Below are 27,519 nucleotides of genomic sequence, written 5' to 3' on the forward strand. Positions count from 1 at the left end.
GAAGATATGCCTAAGTATGCTTAACTAGAAACCAGGAAGTTGCTCTGCACCACTTCTCACTTGCACTGAGCCCTGAAGGGGAAAAAAATTAGGATGATTACACATTTAGCTGCAGTAATCCTGGATTAAAGCATTTAATTCCTAGACTGTTTACAAGCCATCAGTACAAACATTAATAAGCAGATATATGGCATCATGCTTTAAAAGTATATTACTCCGCTGTCAAAACTAGCTCTCGTACAAATTCAGGAGTATGAAATGTTTTCTTCTCTTTAAAGGCAGGCTTTATCTTAAGGGCTTTAAATAATCTTTCATGCCTGAACTACTACATAAAAATATAACATCCTCTGCAAAAATTAAGTAGGTGGTTTCTCTTTTGTTCACAAATGGAGTACAGCCTAGCCTTTTAAATTTCTGAATGGCTTTGAAAATAAAAGGTGTTTCCAATGTGGTATTTATAAGAGGTAAATTATATCTCTTCAGACAAGAGTAACAATTAACAGAAAGCATCTGTACCATGTTTACCTTTATGAAGCATTATTGTACTAAGTAATACAGAACCTCAATACGAGTGAAAACTTGTATTATTCTAGGGGACATCCAGAAAATTCTTCACTGTTAACTCTAAGGAAACTGATAGCTCTGAGGTAAACCTCCATCTACACTCTCCTCCATCAGCAAGTATTACCCAGTCACTCACAGTATAGATAAATGGCCTCATCAACTTAAGCCTTGTTTTTGCATTTTGAAAAAACTAAAAGAACTTCTTAGCCTGGGTTCCTGTACCAGTGATCACCAAGGGCTCACACGTCACTGCAGGGCAGGCTTACACACCTGGGAGTTTCCAACATGCACAACGTTGCTTTTCAGAAATGGGGTACAAGAGAAAGGTTTAATTCCGATTTCCCTTTGGATTTTTTCCATTTCCTTTTCTCCTGTTACAAACGGCACAACTTCTCCCCCTCGCCCCTTCAACAGTATATTAATTGATCTCCCCATTTCACTTCAAACTGTGTCTCAGCACAATGGAAGCTATGTTGAATTCTCCATGTAAAATGAACTGTAGTCAACAGAAGCCTTTGCACAGGCGTGAACAAGTTTTAGCTCTGGATGAGGAAACCCAGGCGTGATGCTCCAGTGCAACACCACTCCCCACATCCTGCTGCACTCCACATTCTTCAGCAGGCACGGGAGTCGGAATCACCCCTAATTTCATGCTTTCCAAGGTATGGGTAACATAAAGCTTTGTACCGGATGAGAAACTGCACAAATGCAATGTGACAAACTCCTAGGTGACACGCCCAAAGTTCAGAATCACTGCAGTCAGGTCACTTGCGAAACTATAAATCCATTGATTTTGCCAGCTCAGAAAAATTTTGCGAGCCTCTACATTGTCTGCCAGTGACAAAACTTCAAAGTATCTGTAGTGGCATGCTCTGTGACTGAATGTCTGTTGTCCTTACAGACAGCATGCTGCACACATAACTGAGATTATAATGCATTAAAAGAATGAGGGAGGTGAAAAAAATAGAAAAATGCATCTTAGAAGTTACTTATGTTTAATGCTTAAAAGTCTGAATGCACAAACAATAATCTACCATATAGAAGTACTTGTGGTCAATACAATGCATTAGAACTATGTACAATGACACAGTTTAGTATCAAAATCTTTCTACAATGTAGAGTATTACGAAACTGTTAATGACATCAAACACTAAGCACTTAAGACACCATTTTTTGCTACCACATTTGGAACTTCAATGAACAGTCCATTTTAACTTGCAGCATCAATCCATTTCTAGTATGAAATTAAGTAATTTTCTACTTATACAATAAGATTTATCTACACGGGTCTTTTGATTTTGATCCATAGCAGCAAAGGCACTGTACATCAGCAGATCCACAGACTTAAAGATTTTTTTTTTTTTAAAGCATTCAAAAAAAAAAAAGTCACAGGTCATAGTTTAACAGCAACAACAACAACATAAAAAGATAACACGTTGTCTCTGGCACAATGGCTCAGTCTGCGTCCGTTTTAGAGACATCCAATCAAGACTTGGATTGAACTGCTGGCGAACAAAGCAAGTCCTCATCCCAATAAGAATCCATTCCTTTTAGCATGTCGGAATGAGTACTCTTGTAAATCCTACCTTGGAGGTCATTGCTTTTGTAGTTTGTATATTGGTAGGCATCCATCCTTATTTCAGTGCAGTTTCCAAAGAACATATCAAATAATTTTCATAATCTCTTGTAATTGAAAAATTGCCCAAAGACACATATCCCCATTTTCAAGGAAACATTGCAAAAGTTTCCAGAAGTAACAAAGGTGACTCTTTGAGGCAACTTATTGTACTCTCTACAATATAACAAAGAGAGGTGTTTATATTAAAAAACCTAGCTTGACACCAAAATGCTTTATGTTTATCAACAGAAAAGCATTGAGAACAAATCTGTACACAAGATGCTATATTAACATTGCAAATATATAAATCAGCACATTCTTACTTAAAGTGAATTTAATTTAGATGTGAACTGAATTTGCCATTCATCACAGGCATGTAGATTACTGGCTACAGTTTGCAACTTCCTAAGTTTCCAAGACTGTCTAAAATAGTTAAGATACAGCATCTTCCCACCAAATAATTATACTGTAATAACACTTAGAGGTCTCATCCAAGAACAGGACTAAAAAATATAACAAAGTGTGTGGTTTGTTGTGTTTTTTTTTTTTTCTTTTCTTTTTCTTTTAAATAGAAACTACAAGTCTATCTAGTGTAACTTTAACTATCTCTTGAACATCCTTCTCCAAGATCCCCAATTTATCCGTCTGTAAAAACACAAAGTATACAATGCATCTTTCAAACTAAAGCCGGGCCAGACAGCTTTATTTAGTCAGTTCATTGTTAGAAAGCCTTCTTTAAACAAAATAAATACATTACAGCTATAATACATAATTAAAGAGTCAAGTTTACTGGTAAGTATGCTTATTCCATCTTCTGCCAAGTAGCTATCTGACAATTTGGTATCACAAGTTCTTAATGAGCATTCACAAATCAATAGCAAGTTAAGAAGGTAAAAATAAATTCCACAACTGTGATGAGCATTTAAGTTCTCAGTTTAGAAACCGAAAAAAGGAATATACAGCAAAGTGCTAGGAGAAGGAGTTCTGTCTGCATTCAGATTTGTCTCTAATAAATAACTTCATAGACTGTAGCTTTCTTGTCCCCAGAGCCAGTGACAATGTATTTGTCATCCACAGAGATATCACAGCTAAGCACAGATGAGGATTCTTTGGACTACAAGACACAAAAGAAAAAAAAAGAAAAAGAAAATTACTTCTTTACCATCCACAGGATACACCAGGATGCAGTGGCTCTGTCTCTCGCAGCTTTTCTGTCTTTTCTGAGATGATTTGTACGTATTGTCACATTTTTCTCGCTGTTTTAGTGCATATTTTCTTTACATAACATATGTCTGCATTCTTTTCTGCCTGTCACTTCAAGAGCTAAACACTTCCCACTCATGCAAAGTTTTTGCCAATAAACCTCTGCTTCGCTGCACAGGAAGTTTCCTTCTCGGCCCCTCATTAAGAAAGCTTCACTGGGGTTTTAACATCAGTTTTCGGCAAGATGTGCACTTGTTAGGACAACTTGGGCTTTCTGTGGGAGGTTGTTCCAGAGCCAAATACTCTCCACTAAGAAAACTCACACCTCAGCTTTCTCATGCCAAGGCAAACTGCGTTGTCCCCAATGGTGAGACACAGCAGGTACCAGCACAGGTGAGACCTGACCCTTTAAACCTGAACACTGGTCAGCTCAATTAAAAAAATTCCCAACCTAGAGGTATTTGCAAGTGGAAGAGAGAAGGACATGCCAAAAATCCCACTTCTCCTTAACGGCACTGAAGTGCCATTAGAATTGGGCACAGAGGGATTAAAGGCTATAGAAGTGTTACAACTTCCAGTTACACTCCACAGGGATCCCTCCACAAGGATACAGTCTTCAGACTGTCCAATTCACTGACTTCAGAAATATGCATGTGTTGAATATGACTTTCACTGTTTCAGCTACATTTTTGGACTTTCAGTGAATGCTCACTTAACAACATGACCTGGGTACTGTATTACAGGACTACTACAGCAATATGCACAAGAAGGTGAGGTGAGAAAGAAGAATATTAAAAACAATTTTAGATCAAAGGGCTAATTTATTTTAAGAGCTAAATTACTCAAATGTTTGAAAGGATAAAAGTGTATCTCTCTTTAATTACAGACAAAGTCTGTAACATAGGAACACAGTAATTAGCCCAGAATTTCCATTTAAAAACTCCTTAAGCTAATGACAGACCCTGCAATGTGCAGCTCTACTGCACTGTAACATATGTGGAAAACAGCTTTTAGGAGATTATTACCTGGAATATACTGGCTCCATAAGGTGTTCTCCAGGCATTAAGAAGATTATCTTTTCCAGTGCTTACAAACCATTTGCCTGCAACAGATTGTTTCAATGTTATTGTTGCATTTTGTTTTCAAGGAATGCACCCCAAGAAACAGATTAATCGTAAGAAGAATGCACTCACACATTAATGGAAAATATATTCAAAGAACAGTCACATTTTCACCTGGTTGCACTACGATGTTCAATCACAACATAAGCAGTTCATATGCAAAAGCAGTCACATTGAATTTTAAAAATATTTTTAATACTTAGATACAACATCTAATTTTGAACTATACCCCTACTTTCATTTAAAGGTCATCTTGAACTTCTCAGGAGGGAAAACACTGGCATAGAAAGATTTGCTTACCACAGTGAGCAAATTTGAGTGACAACACACAGCTTTCATGAAGATGCAGCTGGTACTTGTCCGGCTTAGTAACGTGCAGCACCTCGACATTGCTGTTTTCCATTCCCACTGCCAACCACTCACCAGTTGGACAGTAGCCCAGTGAGAAGATCTGGAATTAGCACAGCACATGCTTCAGTCAGGAAAGGAATGAGCCTGAGATATTCAAAACTGACTCCTGTTACACTGTTAACACTATGCAAAAACACACTTTGGGCTATCACGGTTTTAAAAACATGATAATACAATTACTATAGTAATCAAGATAAACTAGTTCACGTAAAGAAAGCTGAATTATAATTGTAATAGCAAAGCACTGAATCAAGCTATAAAAGTTAATGTCCTAGCTTACCTCACGGCATTTACAAGTATTTTCATAAAATATTTTTGAACAAAAATCTACAGAAAAAGGAACAGATCGCACACAAGAACACTTTAATCTGGCAATTCTTTTTTAAAAGGGATTATCCACTACTTTCATGAAAAAAGTAATAATCTGTCAAACAGTTATAATCCAGAAAGATGTTTAGCTACCATATTAAAAAAAAAAGGTGTAAAAAGTGAAAGACTAAGTCTAAAATTCCTTGGAATTCTCTTTCAGTTTGCTTTAAAGAAACAAACAAAACCAAAGAAACAAAACCCACAAAAAATAAAAGTCCTTGTTTTTGAAAACCATGACAGATTTTTCTGAACATGTTAAAGCTCCTGAGATTGAACCTGTGATGTGAAGTCATGTTGCTGTAGCTGCCGCCCTTCTCTGAGATCCCAGGATCTGACTGTATTGTCCAAGCCTCCTGTCCATAGTTTGGTGCCATCATTAGAAATGTCAATACAGCTTGCTCCATCCGTGTGGCCCTGAAATTGCCTGAAAATGTTGAAAGAAGATATCTACATTCTCGCACTGGAAAGAGTCGTATACATGAGCATGTATACAAAGCATCTCTTTTTTCTTTCAGTCCCTGACATGCAGTCACTGAAGACAACACTAACATAGATTCCAACAGCAATCTGAGATTAATATAAACTCAGGGCCAACCACATGAGTTTTGTGATGAATTGATGAAGCAATCAGGCCAGACAGCCAAGCACTAATTTCATTTCAAAAGCACACTTCACAAGTCAGATAGTCTGGGGATCTTTGCTGCTGTGTGACATCCCCTATTTAACTGAAAATACCCCACCTTCACAAAGCAACGTGGTATGATTGTCAAAATTCACCTCATTTAAGAACCTGCAGGTCACCAACAAAGTTGGGGAAAAAGTGGTCTAAATGGGAACATCAGGGAGTAAAAGCTTGACTTTATATACAATACTGAAATGTTACATGTAGCAACATACAGTGCAGTGTGCAGAGAAGCTGTGTGACTGGCTCCTAGTTTACTGTACATTAGTGTTGTGCAGCAACTCATACCCCTGAGATCCTAAGTTTGCAATGCAGTAATTTACAGACATTTTTATCCAAGACATATTTGCTGGAGCACTGATTAAAGAGGCTGGAGTGTGAGCACAGTGTATTACATGGAAACAAAATCCTTATCTATTCAAAGAACGTACAGCAGTGTCAACATCAGCTGATCTGAGGAAATTATAGTTTTGGGGCTGCTCAACAGGCCTAGAATTAAGAAACTCTCAAAATATATAAACAATTATGTAGACTTTTGTCAAGGTATTACCATGGCTATTGCCTACCAATGAAATACTGAAAGGAGCTACGCAGATACAATGGAGAAAGTGGCATACATACGCAGAAGAGACTGTCAGGCCATGTTTAATTAATTCTTCACAACCTGATGATCCCGTTCTGTTGACTTACCTTACTAAAGTCTGGTTATGGAGATCCCACACTGCGATGTTCCCATCGCTACAGCAGGAGAAGCAAACCTTGGAATCAGGGCTGATAGCCAGGGCATAGCAAGCTGGAGCTGAAGATGTCAGCTCTGCTTTGATGCGCGGGGTTGGAGCTGCCAGGTCCCAAATGGATAACGTGCTGGCTTCCCCACCAACAATTAGGGTGCGGCCGTCGGGGAGCAATCTGCAGGAACGGATGTAGTTATCTCTGTTCTGTGGAGACAGAAGCCATCAACAGATTACTCATGAGGAAAGGAAAACAGCATTAACATGAAAGCAGAAATCCATAAAAGTACTGTATTCCCTCCTGGTTTTAATGAGCCATTTATACTTATGACAATGATAAAGCGTATTAATGCCAGAAAATTACATGACATTAGGGAAGTACTTAAACTTGATCTACAAAATTCAGTAGTGAGAGATATTTAATCTTAATTAGCATCAAAATGCAAAGACCTGAACCCAGCCCAAAACAATTCAAGATAGCTGTATTCAATAGCTTGTAGAGAAAGTTACATTTTCATACTCTGTTTATTTCAGCACATTAACCTCTCAGCATGGGGGAGTACCAAATTCCCTGCACACCCGCCCCCTCCCCCATTCCAGAGAGACCTGGTGCCACCATCTAGGAGATGTCAGAGGAAAATATTTGGGCAATTTTCTTCATTTGTGCAGCAGCTTGTATAGCAATTCATTATACATCTACATGTGCTGCATAGTTCTCATTTTAATGCCTCTGTAACAAGATGCAACATCTTACCAAGAACTGGTAAATGACACTAAAAAAGCTGCTAACAATGGTTCATCTTGTTAGCACATTCAAATAATTTGTGAATAACACTCAGGTATATTTTTAATTGTCACATTAAGATGGGGAAATGCATTCGCACACATATACAGACACAAAATACATGACACAACCTTCAAATATTCTTGGAGAATACAGCTGCAAGACAGCAATTTTTAGTATGACAGAATATCAAGCTTTAAGATTGCCAACAAATGTCAAAGTTCATAAACAATATTTGCCGTGCTGCCTTTGATCTTTCCCTCTACCAATACAATTTTAGGATATTAAAGACGTTTTGATTCATTGCGAGTGGGGGGGGAACCCACAAATACGACCATGAACATACTTCAAACTCAGTTCTAAAAGAAACAACAAAATTACAAATGGAATATTGAGCTTCGGTACCAATGACAGCACTCAAGTAGCCACTGTTTTTTGTGCCTTAGCAGCATTTCAATCCTAACACAACTGATCTTCTTTCGCTGTCATATGCTGCTGTTCACCTACCAGGCAGTCCAGCTGAGACACAGGGCTCTTGTTGCCAGGGTGGCTGATGTCCCAGACTTTGACGCACCCCTTCCCACCCGTGTACACGTGTCTCGTGGGGTTGCTGATGGTAACTGCACACACCACTTCTCCGTGGTTCAGAGTGTTGATCTGACGGGCATGGCGAGGGATTCCTGGACCGATGAGGGCATCAGGAGGGAAAGGAACTGGCTGCATCTGACCATCTGCACTTACGTGAAATGAGTATGCTCTGAGGGGAGAAAAAAGATTTAAGGAGTTCTTCTGCAAGCCCATTATGAAAACAGAATTAAAGTTGTGTTTCCACTGCAGGCACTCAGATTGTGCACTCAGTTCCTTTTGCGATCTTTTTAATCATGTGAAGTATAAAACCTCAAAGCGCTTTCCACTTAACATGGAAACTCAAGCTCCATATACCAATCAAATGAGCTTTCACAGCTCATGCAATGATGGTTTCTGGCATGAGTGAGGATACACGACACTGCTCTTAAATGTGGGGCATGAGGAGACAACCACATGCAGAGAAAGGAAGGAAGGTCGGGTCAGGACACCCTCAAGACAGAAATAGTTGGCTGGCTGCTGCAGAGCATGGAAGGTAGCTGAGTGCCAGGGGACATCTGCTTGCTCCCTTACTGCCTCTAATGTGTAAATTTCAGCTGGAGTGCTGCCATGTTACCCCAAAAGCTCTGTCAGGTCCCATGCACCTCGAGCAAAACTGCCCAGCACTGTCCCTAAAGGTGCAGTGAAACCTCCACCATTAAAGAGTTTGGTCCTCAAGGCATGCTTGCTGACATCTGACATGACAGACAAGCAAAAAAAATACAATGGATTTTTTTTTCCTCCTTTTGGGCTCACTTTTTTTTTTTTTTTTTTTGAGGTGGTGTGTGTGGACCTGACAGAACAACTACAAATCCCAATTTCTCTTGCCAGAATGAGGGCTCTCACTGAGAAAGAATGTGCTGTGTGACTGCGAGTTGTGCCACCTGTGAATAACTATCAACAGCTTCATCTCAAAATATTTTCCAGGGAGAACAGTTAGGTTGTGAAATTGTCTTGTTCTTAGATGTTACCTGACACACCACACGTAATATAAAAGTACAAACTTTATAAGAGGGTTCACCTACACATCAAGTTGTGCTTAATTTCCTTAGGCTTTTAATTTCCTTAGACCTGAAAAATCACCACAGTACAGATGAAAAAGCCATCCTGATAATGGTGGGAAGAAAAGAGCTCACAAAAATAACTTAATGACAATAATTAGGAAGATCACTTCCTTAACTGTTTCTTCAAAGTCACTGAAGACAACAGTCTTCATAGTTCAACTACTGAATCTGTTATTTAAGATTCATGGTGCATTAACACTAGAACAACCATTTTCAGTGGGACAAAACACAACTGCATTTTCACCTTTCTGCCCTATTCCCACGGCTTTACATACTCTTCTCACCCTGTGCTCTGTTTCTTGTTCTGGCAGATCTGAGTGACAGATCATATCATCATTCTCCATTTTTTGACGTTAAACACATTCAGGAAAGGGTAGGACAGATTTTTGTGGCTGTCAGAAGCAGCAAGCTGTCTGTATCAGTAGAATTACAGTTGGATTATCATTGCAGAAATCTGAAATATCTTCCTTGTTATCTCCCTAATTCCTGTTCATTGCAGTAAGGTACTGAAAAAAGCAGCTGACGGTCACCTGTATCTCTAACAAAACAAGTGGAACTTCATTATAACTTTTTTTCTGATTTCTGTATGCAGTCACTCTCTGCAGAGCCATGTTGAACACGGAGACTGTATCAGCCAAAGTGATTTTTAGCATGCTTATAAATTACACAGGGAAATAAAGCTTAGATCTAGAGTGATCTGTGACTACATTATTCACACTCTATTCATTACTCCGTATCAACACATGTGATTAAACTGTTGCTTTGTTGTTTGGTTTCATTTGTGGTAAAGTGGGCTTTTTTTTCACTCTGAGAACTAACACTGCATTTGCTTATTTGAAGTACTCTAAATATCTTACAAATATCTGACACTACGAACACCTGGCGAGCATTTTTTTTCTTCTTTTCACATTAGCTACCTTCTCTATTTATATATTGTACAATCCTCAGCATTTCGATACATCTCCAAAGTGAAAAGAGAGTTATTAGGGGCCAGATCCCTGATGTGCCACATGCTGTCTCCTCCATTTCAACCAACAATCAACAGTGAGGAGAATTTACACAACTTTTGCTCTAAAGGAAATGGAAGAGTAAATAAGAAAGCAACAATCCTGAATGACAGCTGTGAAAAATAATGCACTTCAGATGAAGAAAAATCAATGCAATCATGCTAAAACCACCACAGATTTTAAAAGTTTCAGGCCCTATGGCAGACAAATGACAGTTATATTTAAATGTTTAGAAGAGTCACCAATACGTCAACAATATTCAAAAACCTTGGAGATGCACCAGAATTGAAGCAGTTTGATGTCAGTTTGCCTCCTGTTTTCTTCCCTCCATCTCTAACTCAAGTGAGACATAAGCAGGGACATCCCTGTGCCCCTGGTGTTGCTGTTTCTCAGACCACAGCAAGCAAAGCCTGGGAGAGCTGGTCACCTTTCCTTCCGGGCGACCGACTCCACCAAGGATGACCTTGAACCCAGAGAACATTTGAACATTACATCAAAGCATTTTGAAGTGCCTGCTGCATATGCAGGATGAAGATCCATGCCCCACAGAAACTTTAATACAAACAGCTGGTCTAGAAACTGCTGCACACCAATTTCCAGACTCTCCTTACATAGCCAGCTACAGGTGTGCCGAAACTAGTAGGAAAGTCAACTTGAGGTGGTAACTAGTGTGTGATGCCTAAGAGAGATGGAAATGGTTTATGAATTGTGTGACACATTATGTGTAAGAGGAGTTACAGGCACTAGGACTGACTGCTTGTCACCTTGACATGTTATTAATTTTGCATGTCCACAAGCCCACCAGCAGGTAAGCGTATGCATTTACTCGCATGCATGCAAGTGTGTGATGACCCCCACAACCACTCCTTCACAAACAAGTTCATACATAAGGAATGGCAAAGACATTTCCTGTCCTTCAAACTCTCCAATATTAGCTGGCCACAGTTGCCCACAAGCATCACGCAAGAAGTGAAACTTGAAAACCCTTACATAAAATCTGGATCGATATGGTTTGCATCATCGTTTTATTTTTTTCCTCTCTCTAACTCAAGAGGACTGTGAACAGAGAGTTCTTTTGTGTAATTCTTTTTCCAAGGCTCACATCAAGTGAGGCCTGGTACAGCAGGTCACTTTTTATGGTCAGTTCCATCAAGGATGAATTTGAATATCATGATATAATTCTTAGTATTTTCAACCAAACAAAACACTGAGTGTTCTGTTCTCTGCATCCTGCTGTTTACAGCAGCTGATAAGTTTGCAAGTAATTGCAAGGCTTCTGTGAACAAAGAAATCATTTTTTTAAACTGAAAAGCAGAGTGCAGTGGAGATGGAAAGCCAAGATCCCATTCCAGTTTGCATTTCCATGTAAGGCCAACCAGTCAGATTCAGTATGCAACACTTCTTCAAAGTTCAGCTACTTTTTCCACTTATTTTCGTCTCCTTTACAGTATACTACCCAGTCCTTGTTGGCTGCTATTAGTCTTCAAAATCTATTTAAAAAATGCGACTTCAAAATTAAACAGTGTTTCTCCTGTCCTTGCCAAATCGCTATATTTATCCTATCCACACAATAGTTTTCAGTAATAAGGGGAATTCCAACCAGCAAGGAAACACAACTTCAAGAGACAACTGACTTCTAAAGTTGGATGTTTGATACTCACGGTTTTCCTCCTGGGATGCCTGTGAGATTGGGAGGGATGCCTGGGACTCGCATGTGATGATGTGGATCAAAACCAACCTGTAGTTTTCCCCAAGCAAAACAAAAAGGTGTATTAAAGATGGAAAGCAAAGAAAGACTATTTAATTCATGTTCTCTACAGCAAACTCCCCAAATTACAAAAATACTGAACTGGATTTAACACCACAGGTCTTACGTTTAATATGAACTGTTCTCAAGACCAAACGCACCCAGTGGCAAACACTTACCACCGGAGATCTCCCGTAAGCTGCTGCAGCTGCTGCTGCTGCAGCTGCTGCACTCATTTGAGGGGAAATATTGTGTAGACCGGCGTAGGCAGCTCCAGGGCTGGTCAGCTCCCCATTCATACCAGCATGCGGCACAATCCCAAAAGGAGTAGGATAAGGACATGGCACTGCCATAGGTGTCCTTAAACCTGAAGCTATTCAGGGGAAAAAAGGGAGAAGTCACACAGCCAGCCCAGACCCATCAGATGAAACGTGAGTTTGGCCAACAATAAAATATATAAATATAAATATAAATATAAATATAAATATAAATATAAATATAAATATAAATATAAATATAAATATAAATATAAATAATAATATAAATATAAATATACAAGTTGTATTATAAGTGCTGACCACCAGCTTGCCATCCAGTTTAAGCAGCTTTAATGTACTGCCTCATCACTGTAGATTTAGAGGGAGCCTCGTTAGGGATGAATGGCCACCATTTCACACCATCAAAATGTACAGACACTAACCTAGCGGGTCCACACCTGGGGGTTTGCCAGGCACCGGCCTCAGTCCGGGAGTGGAGTTGCTGCCTGGAGTTGGAGCATCAGTCCGTGGAGTTGGGGTATTTGATTTAGACACAGGAGTGGTAGATTTCTCATTCTAATCACCAGAAAGGAAAAAGGAAGACAGATTGTTAGTTATTTCACTTTTTCAGCTAGCAGTTAGAAAGAGAGCTGACAACAACCAGAGTGTGCACAACTAGTGATATTTAGCTTTTGGGTTTGGGTTTCAACAGTCCCTGGCAACAAAGGGAAGTTGCAGAGACACTGAAAATATGAACTGGCTTCGGGAATAACTACAGCCTTCACAGATTTCCTCGCTGGGGAAATTTGTATGATTCAAAATGAGATCCATGTCTCAAAATTATCACTGTCTGACAATTACATTGCCAGCATAAGTGAAATTTGTCGGTGGTCTCATTCTGCTCATGGTGGACCTGCTGCCATTCAGACTATGAGTTTCTGTGAGACATCGCTGCTAGCTGGACAAGAAGAGCAGAAAAAACCCTACAACTGACCCAAGAACTCATGCCCAAATGTGGTGCTGGAAACACAGGATGGCGACAGTGATGGGTATAAAATCAGGAACTGTGCAGTGCTGCTCTTGTGACAAGCTTGTTCATCAGACAAACCACTGACTTCTTGGCCTGAACCTGTCATTCCATCACCCCTCCTGAGCAGTACATTCACTTTAAGCTTCCTTTTTTATTTATTTTATTTCTTTAAATAATCGTGTACCCTGACCTGTGAAAAACTGAGAGGGGAGCTACTGTGCAGCTCAGGAAGGTGATTAACTGTGGTCACAAACAGGAAAGGAAAGTATACCCCTGACTTGCAGGCAGCTCTTTTTTTTTTTATTTTTGCATTGTGATTTGCAATGCAAGTCAAGGAAGGCTCTTGTAAAATGACAGATTACTTTTTAGATAGAAAATAAAAATTATTGTTGCTGTATATGGCCCAGTAATTCAAACAATGCTAACAACCAAATCACATCCAAGCAGGGAAATGAATTTGCTATAAACCACAGTACAGGAAAACAGCTCAAGGAACCCCTGTGTACTCTTATTTATTCTCAGAATGACAGTTTTTCGTATGGGGGAGGAGAAAAACATCTCTCAGCACAGCACATCTATCATCTATCCACACCACCAGTGAAATAACCTCTTTCTATCCCAAAAAAAAGGCTGTGGACTTTCTCATTATTATTTTATTAAATTTTCTTGAAGAGATAAATTAAACAAATTTTACATTGATGCTTCACTGTGCTTTACTGATAGCACCATGGAAATCCAAATTGTGCCCAGACAGAAATTCAGTAAGCAGTGTAACGGCATGTGATCATGGGTCAGGAGCATTTTGAAGCACTTACAAGGCTAAGTTCTTTGGATTTGGAGGAAGGAGTGCTGCTGGAGGATGCAATAGACGCTGGACTAATTGGTGCATCTTTCTTCAGCAGTCGAGTCTTGTCCAAGCCATTCTCCCGTGGAGAGTGTGCTGGGCTCCCCCGGGGAGAGGAAGGATCCTAAACATCAGTAATGAGCGTTAGTATAAAAACTTCATACTAGCCACTAGTGCTTGTCTTGAGCAGTTCTCACTTTGGAATGAAGATCTATCATAAAAAATTGACATCTTCGTTCAGTCTGTAGTTGATTTAGCTGATAAAATTGTAAAATCAAGAAGGACAATGAAAGACAACTTCCAACTTCTTTTTTTTCTAAAGGAAGTCTTAAAGTTTGATGCCATTAACCATGAAAAATAATGCTAAAAATCTATGAATACTGAAATAGGGAAGTAAATCTGATTTGTCAGGTGACTGATTGAAAAGGTTTGAGGCACTTGACAGACCTGATAAAGTTCACAAATGAAGTCACGGCCAGAGTGAAAGAAAACACGGACACTGTTACAAGCTGCATCCTATCTGCTGTTCTGGGCTGGCTTCAAATGTCTCAAGCAGACTTCGGTTCATACAAGAAACAAAAAGTTCCTTTGTGGAAATAAGTGTCACAGAACCCATTTGCATTCTAAAGAAAGACCCCGGATTAGATTCCTTCAGGCATTTCAAGCTACTTTACGAAGGCCAAGGCTGTAATCTTATTCATATACCAAATATGCACAGAAATGACTGAAGACAACCCTAAAATCCCCACTGTAAGGTACAAAATCCACTATTGTGTATACCTCATTGGAAACATCAACTACCAAGTTGTCATCACTCTTTTCAGCATCACTGTCCTGCAATGACAAATCATTATGTGTTAAGAACATTTATTTAATATCTCAACATCTCTTAAGTACTAGGAAAAAATAAACCAATAAAATGCAAGGCTGCTCACAACTATGCAACATAGCATTTACTTTTACCAAGCTTTATGTGGTAATAAAATTATAATATTTAAGTCACCTATAGGGCTCCTCCTTAACAGTCTGCCACACATATAGTATTCTTCCCTGTTTTCACATGGGTGAACATGAACACAGGATGAAAATCCTCATCCAAAGTGGCACTGCACCGAGAAGTAGAGCCAAGCTAGAGTGTAGATCTACCAAGTCCCAGCCTAACTGATGTGCAGTCCTCTTCATTCACCTGTCAGCTGTATTTATATTGCTAAAAACACTATCAGTCCTACACACTGAAACTTTCCACCTTGCATAGATGCTAGAGGCAAGCAGCAAGAACCAGTTAAAAATCTGACCATCAATTATAAAATGAGTTGTGCATCAGGAATCAGGTGAATCCACACTTAAGTTTGACAAAGCATAATACAGGAATTTACTCACATAACGAGCTGCTATTTCCTTCTCTTCTGTTTTCTGTTTTTTACTATCTGAAGAATAATCTGTTGAATTTCTGTGCTTTTCTGCTGTTCTGAAACTGGCTGAGGGAGATACAGAAGAGCTCTGCAGTCAGAAAAGAGAAGGAGAAAACATTGTCAGATGCACATTCAAAACAGTGGTTCATTTGTCACTATCCCTCAGTACAACCTAACTTGATAGTATGGTTTGGAGTTGTTCTTACAGATAGCGCTTTGAGTTTTAATCTGTGATAGCTACTCAGCAAGTGTCTGGTATTAAAAGTGCACAACGCATTGCAAGATATACTGATAAAGGCGATCAGCCGACAGATCATAGATGCTAACCGCAGTGTCAATGGTAAGAATGTAGAGCTGCTTTGGACTATTTAATGAACACTGTGCAACGGCCTGGCTTTGGCTTGTTTCCTCTACAAATATGCAAGGTTAAATCAACACTCCCAGAAGAAGAGGATGGGTGTGTATGTGTGTATGTTTGCCCTTGTAAATCAAGGAGAACAAAGTGGCTCAAGGTAAGTCACGCTTCAGCAAACATTCGAATGAAGATTTCTAGCAAAGAAAGAAGTGAGCTTCTGAACAGTCTTGCAGCAGGAAAGAACAGGATAAAACACCTAAACTCCTTTTATTTTGGTGCTGTTTACAATCACAGGCTGTGCCTACAGTAGATGGAAAAACAATACAGTGGGTCAGTGAGTCTCTTGCCACACAGCAGCCCTTGCTTAGTAATGGTGATTAAAGAGCACGCATATGGGACAGGAGAGCAAGGCAGTGAACACAAACTTCATGCATTGTCATCCAACAATTCTGCTTTACTCCTTTCAACAAGGCAGGCAACATTTATCAATTCCTACCACATTTGCAGAGCTTGGTGGAGCCTGTGTCTTGGTATACAAAAAAAGAAGTAATGAAAGATGCAAAGTTCCCTCTAGGACTCACTTTAGCAGCACCAGCTTTTGGCCCTAGTTCAAGAACACATGAAAGCATGCACTAAACTTTATCTCACACTGAAGTCAACATTTAAACGTACATAAGTAAGGATGTGTTCAGGCATTTTGCAGAATTGGAGCTGACAGAAATGAAGATGAGAGTAATTTTCAGTTGAAACCCTGCTGACTGTTGCCATCTCTCTGTCCTCCTTCTATAAGGGGGTGGGAGGAAAAACAACCGAAGAGGTCCTTACTGCCAGATTTTAGATCCTCCCATTCATCCAGGAATACAGGTTTTGGCTTTCTTCCTCCATGCACTACGGACAGCTGTTGCTCCACATAAAACTGTGCAACATGGCAAGTTGATTTTGGGGTTTTCTCTGCATACCTCCCTAGCCACTTTTCACAGCTTCTACCAGGAACACAAACCAATAAATTAGCATCTACATTGTGCAACTTCTGCTCTGTCACTATTACTGAATTTCTTCTTTTCCTTAGCTTACTACACCACAAACTTCTGGTAAGGATTACGAACACTTACCAGAAGTTAAACTGTGGTTGTTGCCCAAGTCACGTGAAGGCACATTGCTCCTGTTGGGACACTCAGGTCCTCCTTTCCACTTCTCTAAAATTTCCAGTTCTTGTCAACAGTAGCTCACATTAATGAACACTGGAATTTGCAAAAATCTTCCATCTTTTTGATTGGATAACTGGTTGCTAACTACCCTCTAAATCACCCAGTGGAAATAAAAATTTTAGAACAAAGTGCTGAACACAGCCTGTGCCTTTCCCATTTGTCTGCCTGCCCACATCTCCCTCTCCCCACAATGGTATAAAACAGGTAGACAAAGATTTCCTATATTGAGCAAATATATCTTAAAATAAGTTCACTTATTTAGCTTTAAAGCAAATCATTATTCAACTATTATAGTAAATGACAAAAATCAAAAATGTTATTTTTTGCTCTGAAGAGGCAACACATGTTAAGACATTTGGAGACAGCAGTGGCAGTAGGCATGGAAGCCATTAAAATAAAGGGCAAGCAGAAATACAACATCAAATGAACTGATGGCTTAAAAAATGTATTTGTGTACTGCAATGAGAGAGCATAGTATTTTGCGAAAGATTTTAATAGTATGCTCCTATTACATTTATATTCATTTACAATTTAGGAGTCAGTAGCTTGCAATGTGAATTCAATTCATTATTTCTCAACTTCACCCTACAGAAGGCAATTTGCTTTAAAACGAAGAAAAATAATCACTACTAAACTACAAATTAGAGTGGTGTCTAACGAATTAAAGTAAACTACTGCACTTATTTAAATAGAAATATTTATTTTCATGAATTTGAAAACATATAGTTTCATTTTTCACAATCTAGTTAGCTATGTGCTATAGATATAATTTTAATCTTTGATTTCACTGCTTAATAAAGTAATAAATTAAAGCTCCCTACCAGAATGATAAAGTAGCTAATTACCACTAGCACATAAAGGATGAGCACATCGGGCACTGGGGCAATGCACACTGCTTAATGGCTTCACTGCTTCAAAGCTGGATCAGACCTGATACTTGTATGAAAAGATCTTGCTGCGGTATCTCACCTAGTGTTAGCAGAAAAACACAGACAACTCAGCTACTGACAGCAGGCAGAATCTCATTTCCCAAGCTGGAATTTGGCCAGTGTACTAGGACTAACATTATTTTGCCTCAAGAATCAATTAGTACAGAACAAATCAAAACATCCTGAATTTTAACTGTCCTATGCCTTTCCTTGCATGAAGCCAGTCAATCAAAACCCCTGCAGTACCAGCTTCTTTTCCCTTCAACATGTAATGCATCTTTCACCTAAAGATTTCTGACTCATTGGTTCTCTGGTACTGGTGCCAACAGAGCTAAATTTATTACTGATGCTAAGTCATAAAGACACTTAATGTAGTTAGGACAAGGAGCTATGGCCTAGATTGTCCTATGGACCTAACACCTACTATTCTCAGTGTGTGAGGGACAACATTACTACCCATACTGAGTTGCCACTATTTATGCAACAGCTTTTGTGCTTATAAGCACTTGTAAGGATCTAACTTCAGTAAGAAATACTGGGATGTAACAATGACCTTCTGGTTTGCACTGACATAAAATTCCTACATATAATCCTATACATATCCACACCTTGGCACCTGAGTGTGCAAGTCTACAGTACTCCAAAAGAGGTCCTTATAGTTGCACACTGTGGAAGAAAACCTCCACTGAAGTGCACTGTTTGGCTGTCAGACTCTTCTCTGTTCCTTGATTAAAACATCAGTGATCTCCTAACAGCTGCCTTTAAGATGCTAGAATAGGATAGCTACTTAGAGAAATGAAGTGATTCAGCATTATGACTTGGCAGGCTGTAACTTAATGGGCCAGAATCCTCATTTTAGTAACTATTAAAATTTATAGAGAAATAAAGTCTTTTCACACTGCTGTTTTCTTCAATAAATGTGTTAATTACTAGAGAGTAGCATTTTTCTACTAAACAACACTGGGTTTGCTCACATATAATAATTAAATCAGACACAGGAAAAATATTCTTTAGTGAAGGTAGGTTAAATTTAGTTTCTGGTTTAGCAAAACACACCATTTTTTCATATTCTGCTTAGGTAGGACGTTTTTGTTCATGCTAAATACACCACAGAATGCTGCCAAAAAACTCTGAACAGATACATTTAGAGAAAGGCTGAGCACACTGCCTTGTTCACATAATTTGCTTAAGAAGCGGAACAGTGTGTTTCTAGTGCTGGGCCCATATTATCTTTTGCATTAGGCTGTAAAGCATGGCACGTTATGCTTCAGTCTCTGTTTTGGGCAGTCCTAACTGAAAAGATCTCCCACCACATGGACCACTCAGTTTTCTCCCTGACACTGGCAGAGCACTCCTCCTGGCACCTGTGTCGCACTGGCACAAATTAAATGAACATAAAGAGGGCTATATAAGCTGCTTGCGCAACCATAAAATTCTCACTGGTAACAGGGCAAACACCAGCATGCTTGTTATCTATTTGAGATAACTACTACTTCAAATTGCTCAGAAAAGGAAAAAAAAACTATTTCACCATTTTACTCCGAAATTCCACTTGAATTTACTTGCATTAACATAGATGACTCATGCTGTCACATGGCAAAAAAGAAAATAACATGGTCTGATTGTACAACCATCCAACTGCTCTCAAATCCTGCAAGCCCCAAGTCCCCATATGTTAGCTCCCGCAGATGAAGACCCGGCCTGAGCAGACTAACTGATAATTAAATGAAATCAGTGTTAAAAGTAATGACTAGAGATGACAGGATGAAAAGCCCTCCCACATGATAAAGCTGGTAACTCTTTAAAGCATTCATGAATATGATCATTCCCCAGCGTACCCTTACTACTACACCAAAATGATGTATTTGGAGTGCAATAATTAAAACAATAATTCCCAACAAAGTGGGAATTACAAGATAATTGACCATCCTGAAGTATTAAGCAAACTGCAGTAAAAGCCAAGGATGCTCAATGCTAAGGTCAATTACAGTATAATTATCTGAATGACATTATTGGTGTTATAAAGTCTGTTGAAAGTATAAAAGAAACTATAAAAACTGATACAATATGCATTGCAGGGAAATGACCAGGCAGTAATGCCGCTTGGTTGGCTGGGGCCCATGTTATAGATGGACATACCAGCACTGGAGCTTGGACTCTGGCACCATGCCAGGCTTGGGCTTGGACCACTTAGCTCTCTAAAATTAAACCATATGCTTAAATCAGAAACGTGGAAAAAAAAAAATAAAAAAAAAAGCAGTGTGGCAACTTCCGACACTCCAGGGATGAGACTAAGACTGCTCTGGTGAGTAATGAGTAGCATGAGGTGGGACAAGTCCCACCAGAGATGTGACAGGACAGGGTGTAAGGAACACGTGGGTGAGAGTAAGGGGCTGTCCAGCACAGCCCAACGAGCCCAGGAAGAAAAACTGTAACCCAGAGCTCACACACCCCAAGTCTTCTGCATGGCTCTAACTAAAATACAACACCCATCTGTCTAAAAAAATGCATTTGTTTACATATACCCTTAGGCACAGGTACATCGCTTTTATTAAACGGAGGGAGATGGGTTTGAAATGCTGTGGGCTATTTTACAGACACCATATGGAGTGTCTGCACAGTGGTTGTGCTCCTGAGGTCACCCACACCTACACTGCTACTACAGCTTTTTGTTGTTGTTATTACTATTACTACATGACAATTATTGCTATTGCTACATCCCTGTACCCATTCCAGCCTCACGGATTTTGCGCTCAATGCTTTAATCTGCCCACATCGTCCCTTTGCTGTCCTTAGGCAAGCGGGTTTTCCTTACCCTGCCTTTCCCCAGCTGTACGCAGTCGGCCGCAATCAGGCTGGCACAGCCAAGCAGCGCAGCCCCAAGCACATCACTCCAAATTGGCTCAGCAAAGAAGGGGAGGCTGGTAGTCAAGTCTGTTTCCACATATACCACCAGTCATGGCACACTTTTTTAACGTTTTCACGTCCCCGTTTTCCAGCTTGTTTTTCTACTTACCCAAATTGAAACCCAACCTCCACTCTGCCACATCATATCATCTTTTTTTTTCCACTCATTTGCTGCCTGTTCCCTTTAGCTGCCTTTTGAGACACTAGAGAAAATCTCAGTAATTGTTAGGTAAAAACGCTACTAACTAGCTAGCAAAGACACAGAACAAAGCTAGTTTTAGAATCACATGACCCTGTATGAGCTAACTGGACTGAGTTTAGTAATCAAGCGTGTGATAATTATTTTTAATGCAAACTATGATTAAAATGCAAACTTTGAAGTTTTATATAGCATTTTTGCCCACTAATTAACTTCACTAATTGCAAAATTAATGACGTTAATTAGTGGATAAGAGCATCATAAAACCCATCAAAGTCTAGATGTGCAGTGCTGCTGCAAGAGCAACGAGACGGCCATAAAGAGGTCCAGAATAAAGAGAATGTGTAGGGTCAGCAGTTGGTCTTTGAAACACAGTGTTCTTGAAAGTTTTGTGTGAATAGAAGTACAGGCATGTACATACATTATGTATACGCATGTGTAATTTCCTTAAAAACATCTGCGTAACTGTTTACACTAGCGATCTGCTTGTTCTGGTGTTACCACCGCGATATTAAATCTAAGCTAATTAAAAGCATCAGATTCTAGGTGTTATAAAATGGGTGATAAAATGAACAATAAAGCACTACAGTTGTACATGTTAATTCCAGTCATGTATTTCAACATGCTTTTTATCAATTTGCAAGAAAAGCTAAGCAGGCCACACAGCATAAGTTGGAGATACCTAGCAATTTTGACGTATAATCCTATCAGCATGTACTGTTATTTCTCCGGCCCCTCCTGGTGTACAGGTGCATGGTGGTGACAAGAAAAGCAGGTGTTTGAAGGAACGGTGAGGGCTGCTGTCTAGCCTTTCGCAGATGGAGTTTTGCAATAAATCCTTTAAAATACAGCTTCTCCAGTAATCACTGGCTGAGGGACATAACACACATAAGGCCTAATGACTACTGACACTGTGAGGGTCAAAGGATGGAGAGAAGAACTGATGCAGCTTAAGTACAAGCAGTGAAGCAGTAGAGGAGCACAGCTGTGAGGCAAAAAGGAAAGACAGGTTTAGGTTAAAGTATATCTTAGCACAGGCACATGAAGGTAGTGAAATCAAGGAGTGTGGCAAGAATAACAAGCACCCTTTGGTAAGCAAAACAGTTTGAACAAAGGACCTGGTTTCTGCAGGGAACAAAAGAAAAAGAAACAGATGGGCAGCAAAAGGAGTTAAACACTTCTGATAGGTTTACAGAAGCTTGAAAGTTCACAGATTACATTTGCCATCAAGTCTGCTCTCATCCACATCTGCCAGCTCGTAAATATTTAATTTAATTGATGGTAACACAACCCAGGCATTGTCAAACACCCTCCCCTTTAACCCACAGAGCAATTCACCTGATCCATTGTCCATTCACCACCCCTGTGCTTCAATCTCTTCCCCTTTGAACAGACCCCAAACTAAGAACAGATGCTTCAGCACACAGCAGAGCGGGCAATTTGAACAGAGTGAAAAAATTTGCAAGAAGGTGTTAAGTCACGAATTGCAACTGGCATACACAATACATAGCGTGAGCCTCAGAGCACATGCAGGCTGCAAAGGAATCCTGTCCCTAATGATCCTAGAAAAGATAAGCACTCCTGGATAACAACAGCCTAAGTGTGGAAATGCTACCAGACAGACAAAACCTTGCTATTGCTGTTTTAGAAAATAAATGCCAAAATCCTGGTCAAATGTCCATGTTGGTCATCACAGCACGCAAACCCCTAAATGTTACTTTAGCCAAAATCAGACAACTGAAAGGGAGGGATCAAAGGCCCCAGAGTTAGAGCGATTCCGAAGGACTGAGGGTAAATAAAATCATCTTTGGAAATCTGAGGAACAGAGCAGTGCCAAGGAAAAGCAGAACTACATCTCTCTTCAAATATTTATTTGGGGTTCCAGTTACTGATCTTTCATGCTAATTCCTTCGGCAGAGACCTGAAACAGTTTGAGCAGCTCTAGCAAAACAGAAACAGAAAGGAGGGTATTGGGAGTTAAGCAGAGAGAAAGAGCGAGGGAGAGCATGCAATCACAGCATAAGAGAAAAAGCTCAACCAGCCAGAGCATTCAATGCAGCAATTTAATTGTGGGCTCACCACCATGGAAGGGAGGGAGCAGGGCTAGCCGCCAGCCTGCATTACGGGCTTTGACTCAGCGGCGTGCCACGGCACACGGAAAAGCAGCGGCGCTCTGCAAGCCTTCTTCAAAAGCTGATGATGGATGCACACAGAAAATTCCCAACATCCAACGTATCTACGGATTATTAACACTAATTACATTTTCATAGCGACTGAATTTAAACAGAGCACACAAGGTAATTCGATTAGTTTTTAGCATAGTAAGAAAACACTAAAGAGGGAATGTTTTATGATAGCCATTAAAGGCCTGTGTCAGTATGCTTTATACTTTGTTAAAAAATATCTGCAAGAATCATGAAATCCCTCTGAAGAATAACCGGCTTTTGCTTAGAGCCTTCTTTTCAGACTGAGCACCACAGTAAAACTGTTATCCTTTCACTTTGCACGGTGATTAAAATGGACTGTGCGGCACTGAGCCAAGCTGAACGCAAACACTTTCCTGCAGTGGCTCAAGCCACAGGGGTTATAAAAATCTCGTCAGTACTAGGAACAGAGGTTAGGAGGTAAAAAATACACACACCTACGCCTCCCAGATTTTCCATGTTAAAGTAGTAATGATCAGGCTTTAAGCACTGCCTTCTGCAGGGATAGCTAAGTGTTTTCATGTGACAGGTCCTAACAACTTTCTCCAGGGATTTACATTCCCTATGTAATTCTTCATTTTGACCAGAAGGATATAACATAGCACTAATTAGCCTTCTTTTTGTTGCTTTAAAACCACAAAGATCATGTCTGAAGACAGTCCCAGGAGACACTCCATTTAGCTGCTTTCAGTCAGGTACTGTGACCCAGTGCTGCACATTTTTAGTTTTCGTTACATCTCACATAGACTATATTCATGGCAAAGGCATCAGTTTTGAGTTTTCACATTTCTGCTCCCTTCCGAACTATCCATATGTATCAACCCTCCAGGGAAAAACACTTTCATTTTCTTTCCTTCTGCCTGTTTGTCTCTAAAGGATTTTATAGTTGTTTTGCTGCAGCGATGACCCAGGAGACGATAAGAAAACAGAGCAAATTATTGTTTTAACTGAATAATTCACGAATAGAGCTGATGATCTCTTTCTACACTTCCTGATTTATTCCCTCCCTTCCCCCCATTTTTAATCCTATTTGTTCCTGACTTGATCAGTGGAAAAGTGATAGGAAAGAGATAGTTTTCAGGAGGCTACCATAATTACAAGAAGCACCCTAAAATTCAATAGAATCCACTCCACATCACCACTGCTTCAATAAGCACGAGCATGTTCGCATGTTTTTCTCAGGTATTAACTAAGAGACTGGCAATTCACTCATCTCTTCCCCTGTCAGATTTTGTGTGGCTTCTTAAGACTCAAAGTATTTTATTCTTTTCCAGTACCCTACATGCTTTAGGGAGCCAGTGCCACTGCTAAGCACCCAGTGAAAAGAGAATTCATTATCCAACTAGTCTCTTAATTGGGCAGGTAGATAAAACGTGGCTGGGTGTTATTAAATATTTGCAAATTCCAGTGCATGCTGATTCTGAAGCAAATCATAATCTCAACCATCTATAAAAATACGTTCCAGAGTGAAATCTTTGAGCTGTACTGTTTTCCTCTCTGCCCAAATAACATTCAAGCCTATTATATCCGCCTCTCCTCATCTACACTCACTCATGTTCCCAAGACCCTTGTTCAGGAAATTATCCCATTTCCTATTCAGGAAAGCACTCTAGCAGATGCCAGATTTGAGACACACACTTTGATCTCAGGAAAGTCACAAGGCAGATAAAGAAATCACAGGAAGGTACATATGTACTGAACTTCAGATGCCTACTGCATACTACCCAGAATCCGGACCTCAGCCTGGTGCAAAATAATTGTCCCCAGTCTCATTTTTCAAATACGACAACTCTAGTAAGTGGAATGGATGCAGGAGTGGTGGGAACACAGATCCTGCAGTCAGCCTTAAAGCAGTTACATCAGTATATAATAGCACATTGTATGTACAACACCTACTTTGAAGGCTGAAAAAATAAAGCAGATAGTCATTTCTGCCAGATTTTTAGATGCATTACAACTCGTGAACATCCTAGAGCTTTGCCAAGAGAAGCAGCAGTAGCTTTTACTTTTCTAGGCCTTTCATTATTTATATTAGACAGGTCATGCTGTTAATTTTTTAAACGTTAAAAGCACAATCAAATAGTAACTTCAGGCTAGCTGGAAATGTTTTGATGTCAGCAATGAGCAGCCAATACATTTTTAATTCAGGCTAGAGGAGAGAAAAAGCAAAAATCTCCCTCTTGTACTCTCCCTACACTCTGCCAAGTAGTTAAGTGTGCTAACTGGCATGCACACACATGACCTTCTGTTCTATTCAAATGAGTTATCTTAGATAATTTGTGAAGACTGTTCCCTCTCATTTAAGTATTTCATAATACAATCCATCTTCCCCCTTGCTTTTGTTCAAGAAAGACTACAGTAATCCCCCTAAAACAGCATTCTGGCAAACGCTCCTAAATTATGTAATTCACTAGGTTCAACTCTACTGTTACAATCATTTTCAAGGAAGACGGGTATAATACATTATCATTATAGCTATACAATCCTGAGTTGAATTTTCCTTGGCTGAATTCCTAACACTTTAATGCTGAAATTGATCTGTTTTAAAAACATCATGTGAAAGGTTTTTTAAATACCACACATGCTCAAGCTCTTTATTTTAAATGGTTTAGAAATGAGCTGGTGGAAACTGGAGACGAAAAAAAAGAAAAGTCTTATGTTCTCTAATCTAGCATTAAGTACATTTTAAAGAACAACAGGCATGTTTCCAAACAAACTATTGCAGTGTACAAATTACCCAGCAGGGATGGAGATAACAATACCTATGGTGTGGGTTTAGACTCGAGAAGAAGTTGACATTTCATCAAGGTTGTCTAGGAAACCATTTTTAAAATTTATTTATAAAACAAAATGAAAGATGTTTATTTCCATCTGGGATGCCTCTAGAGAAGCTGGCAAATAACAAGTTTATTAAAATGACAAGTTCAAGGTACTTTTCTTGTCGACGGTAAATAACCTCCCTGTGAGCCAATTAAGAGTGTGGAGATCAAAGGCCGAAGCAGCACTATAAAAGCAGGAGCTACAGGGTTAAGAGAAAGCCTCCCCAGGCTTCCTCAATATGGAAAATTTCCTCGAGCCACCTCTAGTCCCCTGGTGCAACAGCAAACACAAGCATTTTCAGACTTGCTTTGGAGTATGTTAAAAACCAACACCCATATGCAACCAAGCACCTTGCTTTTATGCACAGTCAGGAATTATTTTGGTTGTAAAGACTGATCCAGATTAGAGTGAAGCAGCTAGACAGTTAGAAAACAAAAAAAAAGAGTTAGGAAGGATGCATGGGATAACTTGTAAAACAGGTTTCTCAGCTGGGAAGGGTTATTAAATCCCAAATTGCAGCCATTTGTCAGTGCATTTCTTCTCCTTAGCAGCTGCCAGGACCACGACTTATCAAGACAGTAGCCAGAATAGCTACCGAAGTGTTTCCTAATTCAAGGGTTGACTACTGCGATGATCTCTGCACACACCATTTTCAAATTTGACATCAATATAGGGCATGCTTGTCCTGATGAGCGAGTGGGGACTCTACATAGTAAACACAAAGCACCGCCAGCAAGTCTCTAGCATGAATTTAAGAGGCTGAGTTGTAAGTCACACCACTGTTTACTAACCAACATCAGGGCTGCTGGAGCAAGAGCTCTGTCTCCTTGCTACATCACCTTGCTTACTCTCAGTTATGAGCAAAATTCTACCTTAAGACAGAGAATTTTAAGGGGTCTTCATTACTGCTCCCTGCTATGATGGGGACAGATTCTGAACCTGCCCAGTCCGTTCCCCTCCATTTCACTCTCGTTCCCTGCCCCTTACATTTCAGGGTGCAAGATGCAGGAAAGGCTTTCAGCTTTTGTTGTGACTGGTAAGACCATCAGACTGCTCATTGCGCGTAGACTTCAGTTCTGACAGTAAACGTAAATTTCCATTTAAAGACACCTAGGGCACCAGATGGAGCCCTTACAGTGAGAAAGTATAACAAGCTCTTTCACAGCAGGTACAATTGTATCCGGAGCTCCAGCCTGCAGATGGAAATCCTTCTTCCCTGCCTACACTCTCTCCCCACAGGGCACTTTCGCCACTGACAAAAATCGCAATCCCATACCACCTCTGGGGCTGCTCCCTCCGCAGCAGCACCGGAGGAAGTCTGGGTGTGTCCTCCAGCTGTGCACCTTGCTATCTGACAGGGGAGCACTGTGCGGACAATTCTGATCCACAGCTGAACGATGTTGCTCCAGGTATGGAAGGAGGCAGAGCC

The 27,519-nt window shown here is 39.9% G+C and overlaps 1 protein-coding gene across 6 annotated transcripts in view; it reads right to left on the reverse strand.

Moving 5' to 3' along the window:
• Nucleotides 1–1,542: 1,542 nt before the first annotated feature.
• Nucleotides 1,543–27,519, reverse strand: part of LOC102086479 (transducin-like enhancer protein 4) — a 98,608-nt gene continuing 72,631 nt past the window's right edge. For 5 of the 6 annotated variants that reach the window (XM_065045929.1, XM_065045926.1, XM_065045927.1 and 2 more), the window contains 12 exons: nt 15,437–15,556; nt 14,837–14,890; nt 14,028–14,180; nt 12,626–12,758; nt 12,105–12,298; nt 11,840–11,916; nt 7,991–8,240; nt 6,659–6,906; nt 5,563–5,710; nt 4,807–4,957; nt 4,411–4,487; nt 1,543–3,296 (listed from right to left, as the gene is read on the reverse strand). In XM_065045929.1, coding sequence (XP_064902001.1) covers nt 3,189–3,296; nt 4,411–4,487; nt 4,807–4,957; nt 5,563–5,710; nt 6,659–6,906; nt 7,991–8,240; nt 11,840–11,916; nt 12,105–12,298; nt 12,626–12,758; nt 14,028–14,180; nt 14,837–14,890; nt 15,437–15,556 — 1,713 coding nt within the window. In that variant the 3' untranslated portion in view covers nt 1,543–3,188. The remainder of the gene's footprint in view (nt 3,297–4,410; nt 4,488–4,806; nt 4,958–5,562; nt 5,711–6,658; nt 6,907–7,990; nt 8,241–11,839; nt 11,917–12,104; nt 12,299–12,625; nt 12,759–14,027; nt 14,181–14,836; nt 14,891–15,436; nt 15,557–27,519) is intronic. The other variant, XM_065045928.1, reaches the window with a different exon arrangement.

This window comes from Columba livia, chromosome Z, assembly GCF_036013475.1.
Source record: "Columba livia isolate bColLiv1 breed racing homer chromosome Z, bColLiv1.pat.W.v2, whole genome shotgun sequence".
NCBI classification, from domain to species: Eukaryota; Metazoa; Chordata; class Aves; order Columbiformes; family Columbidae; genus Columba; species Columba livia.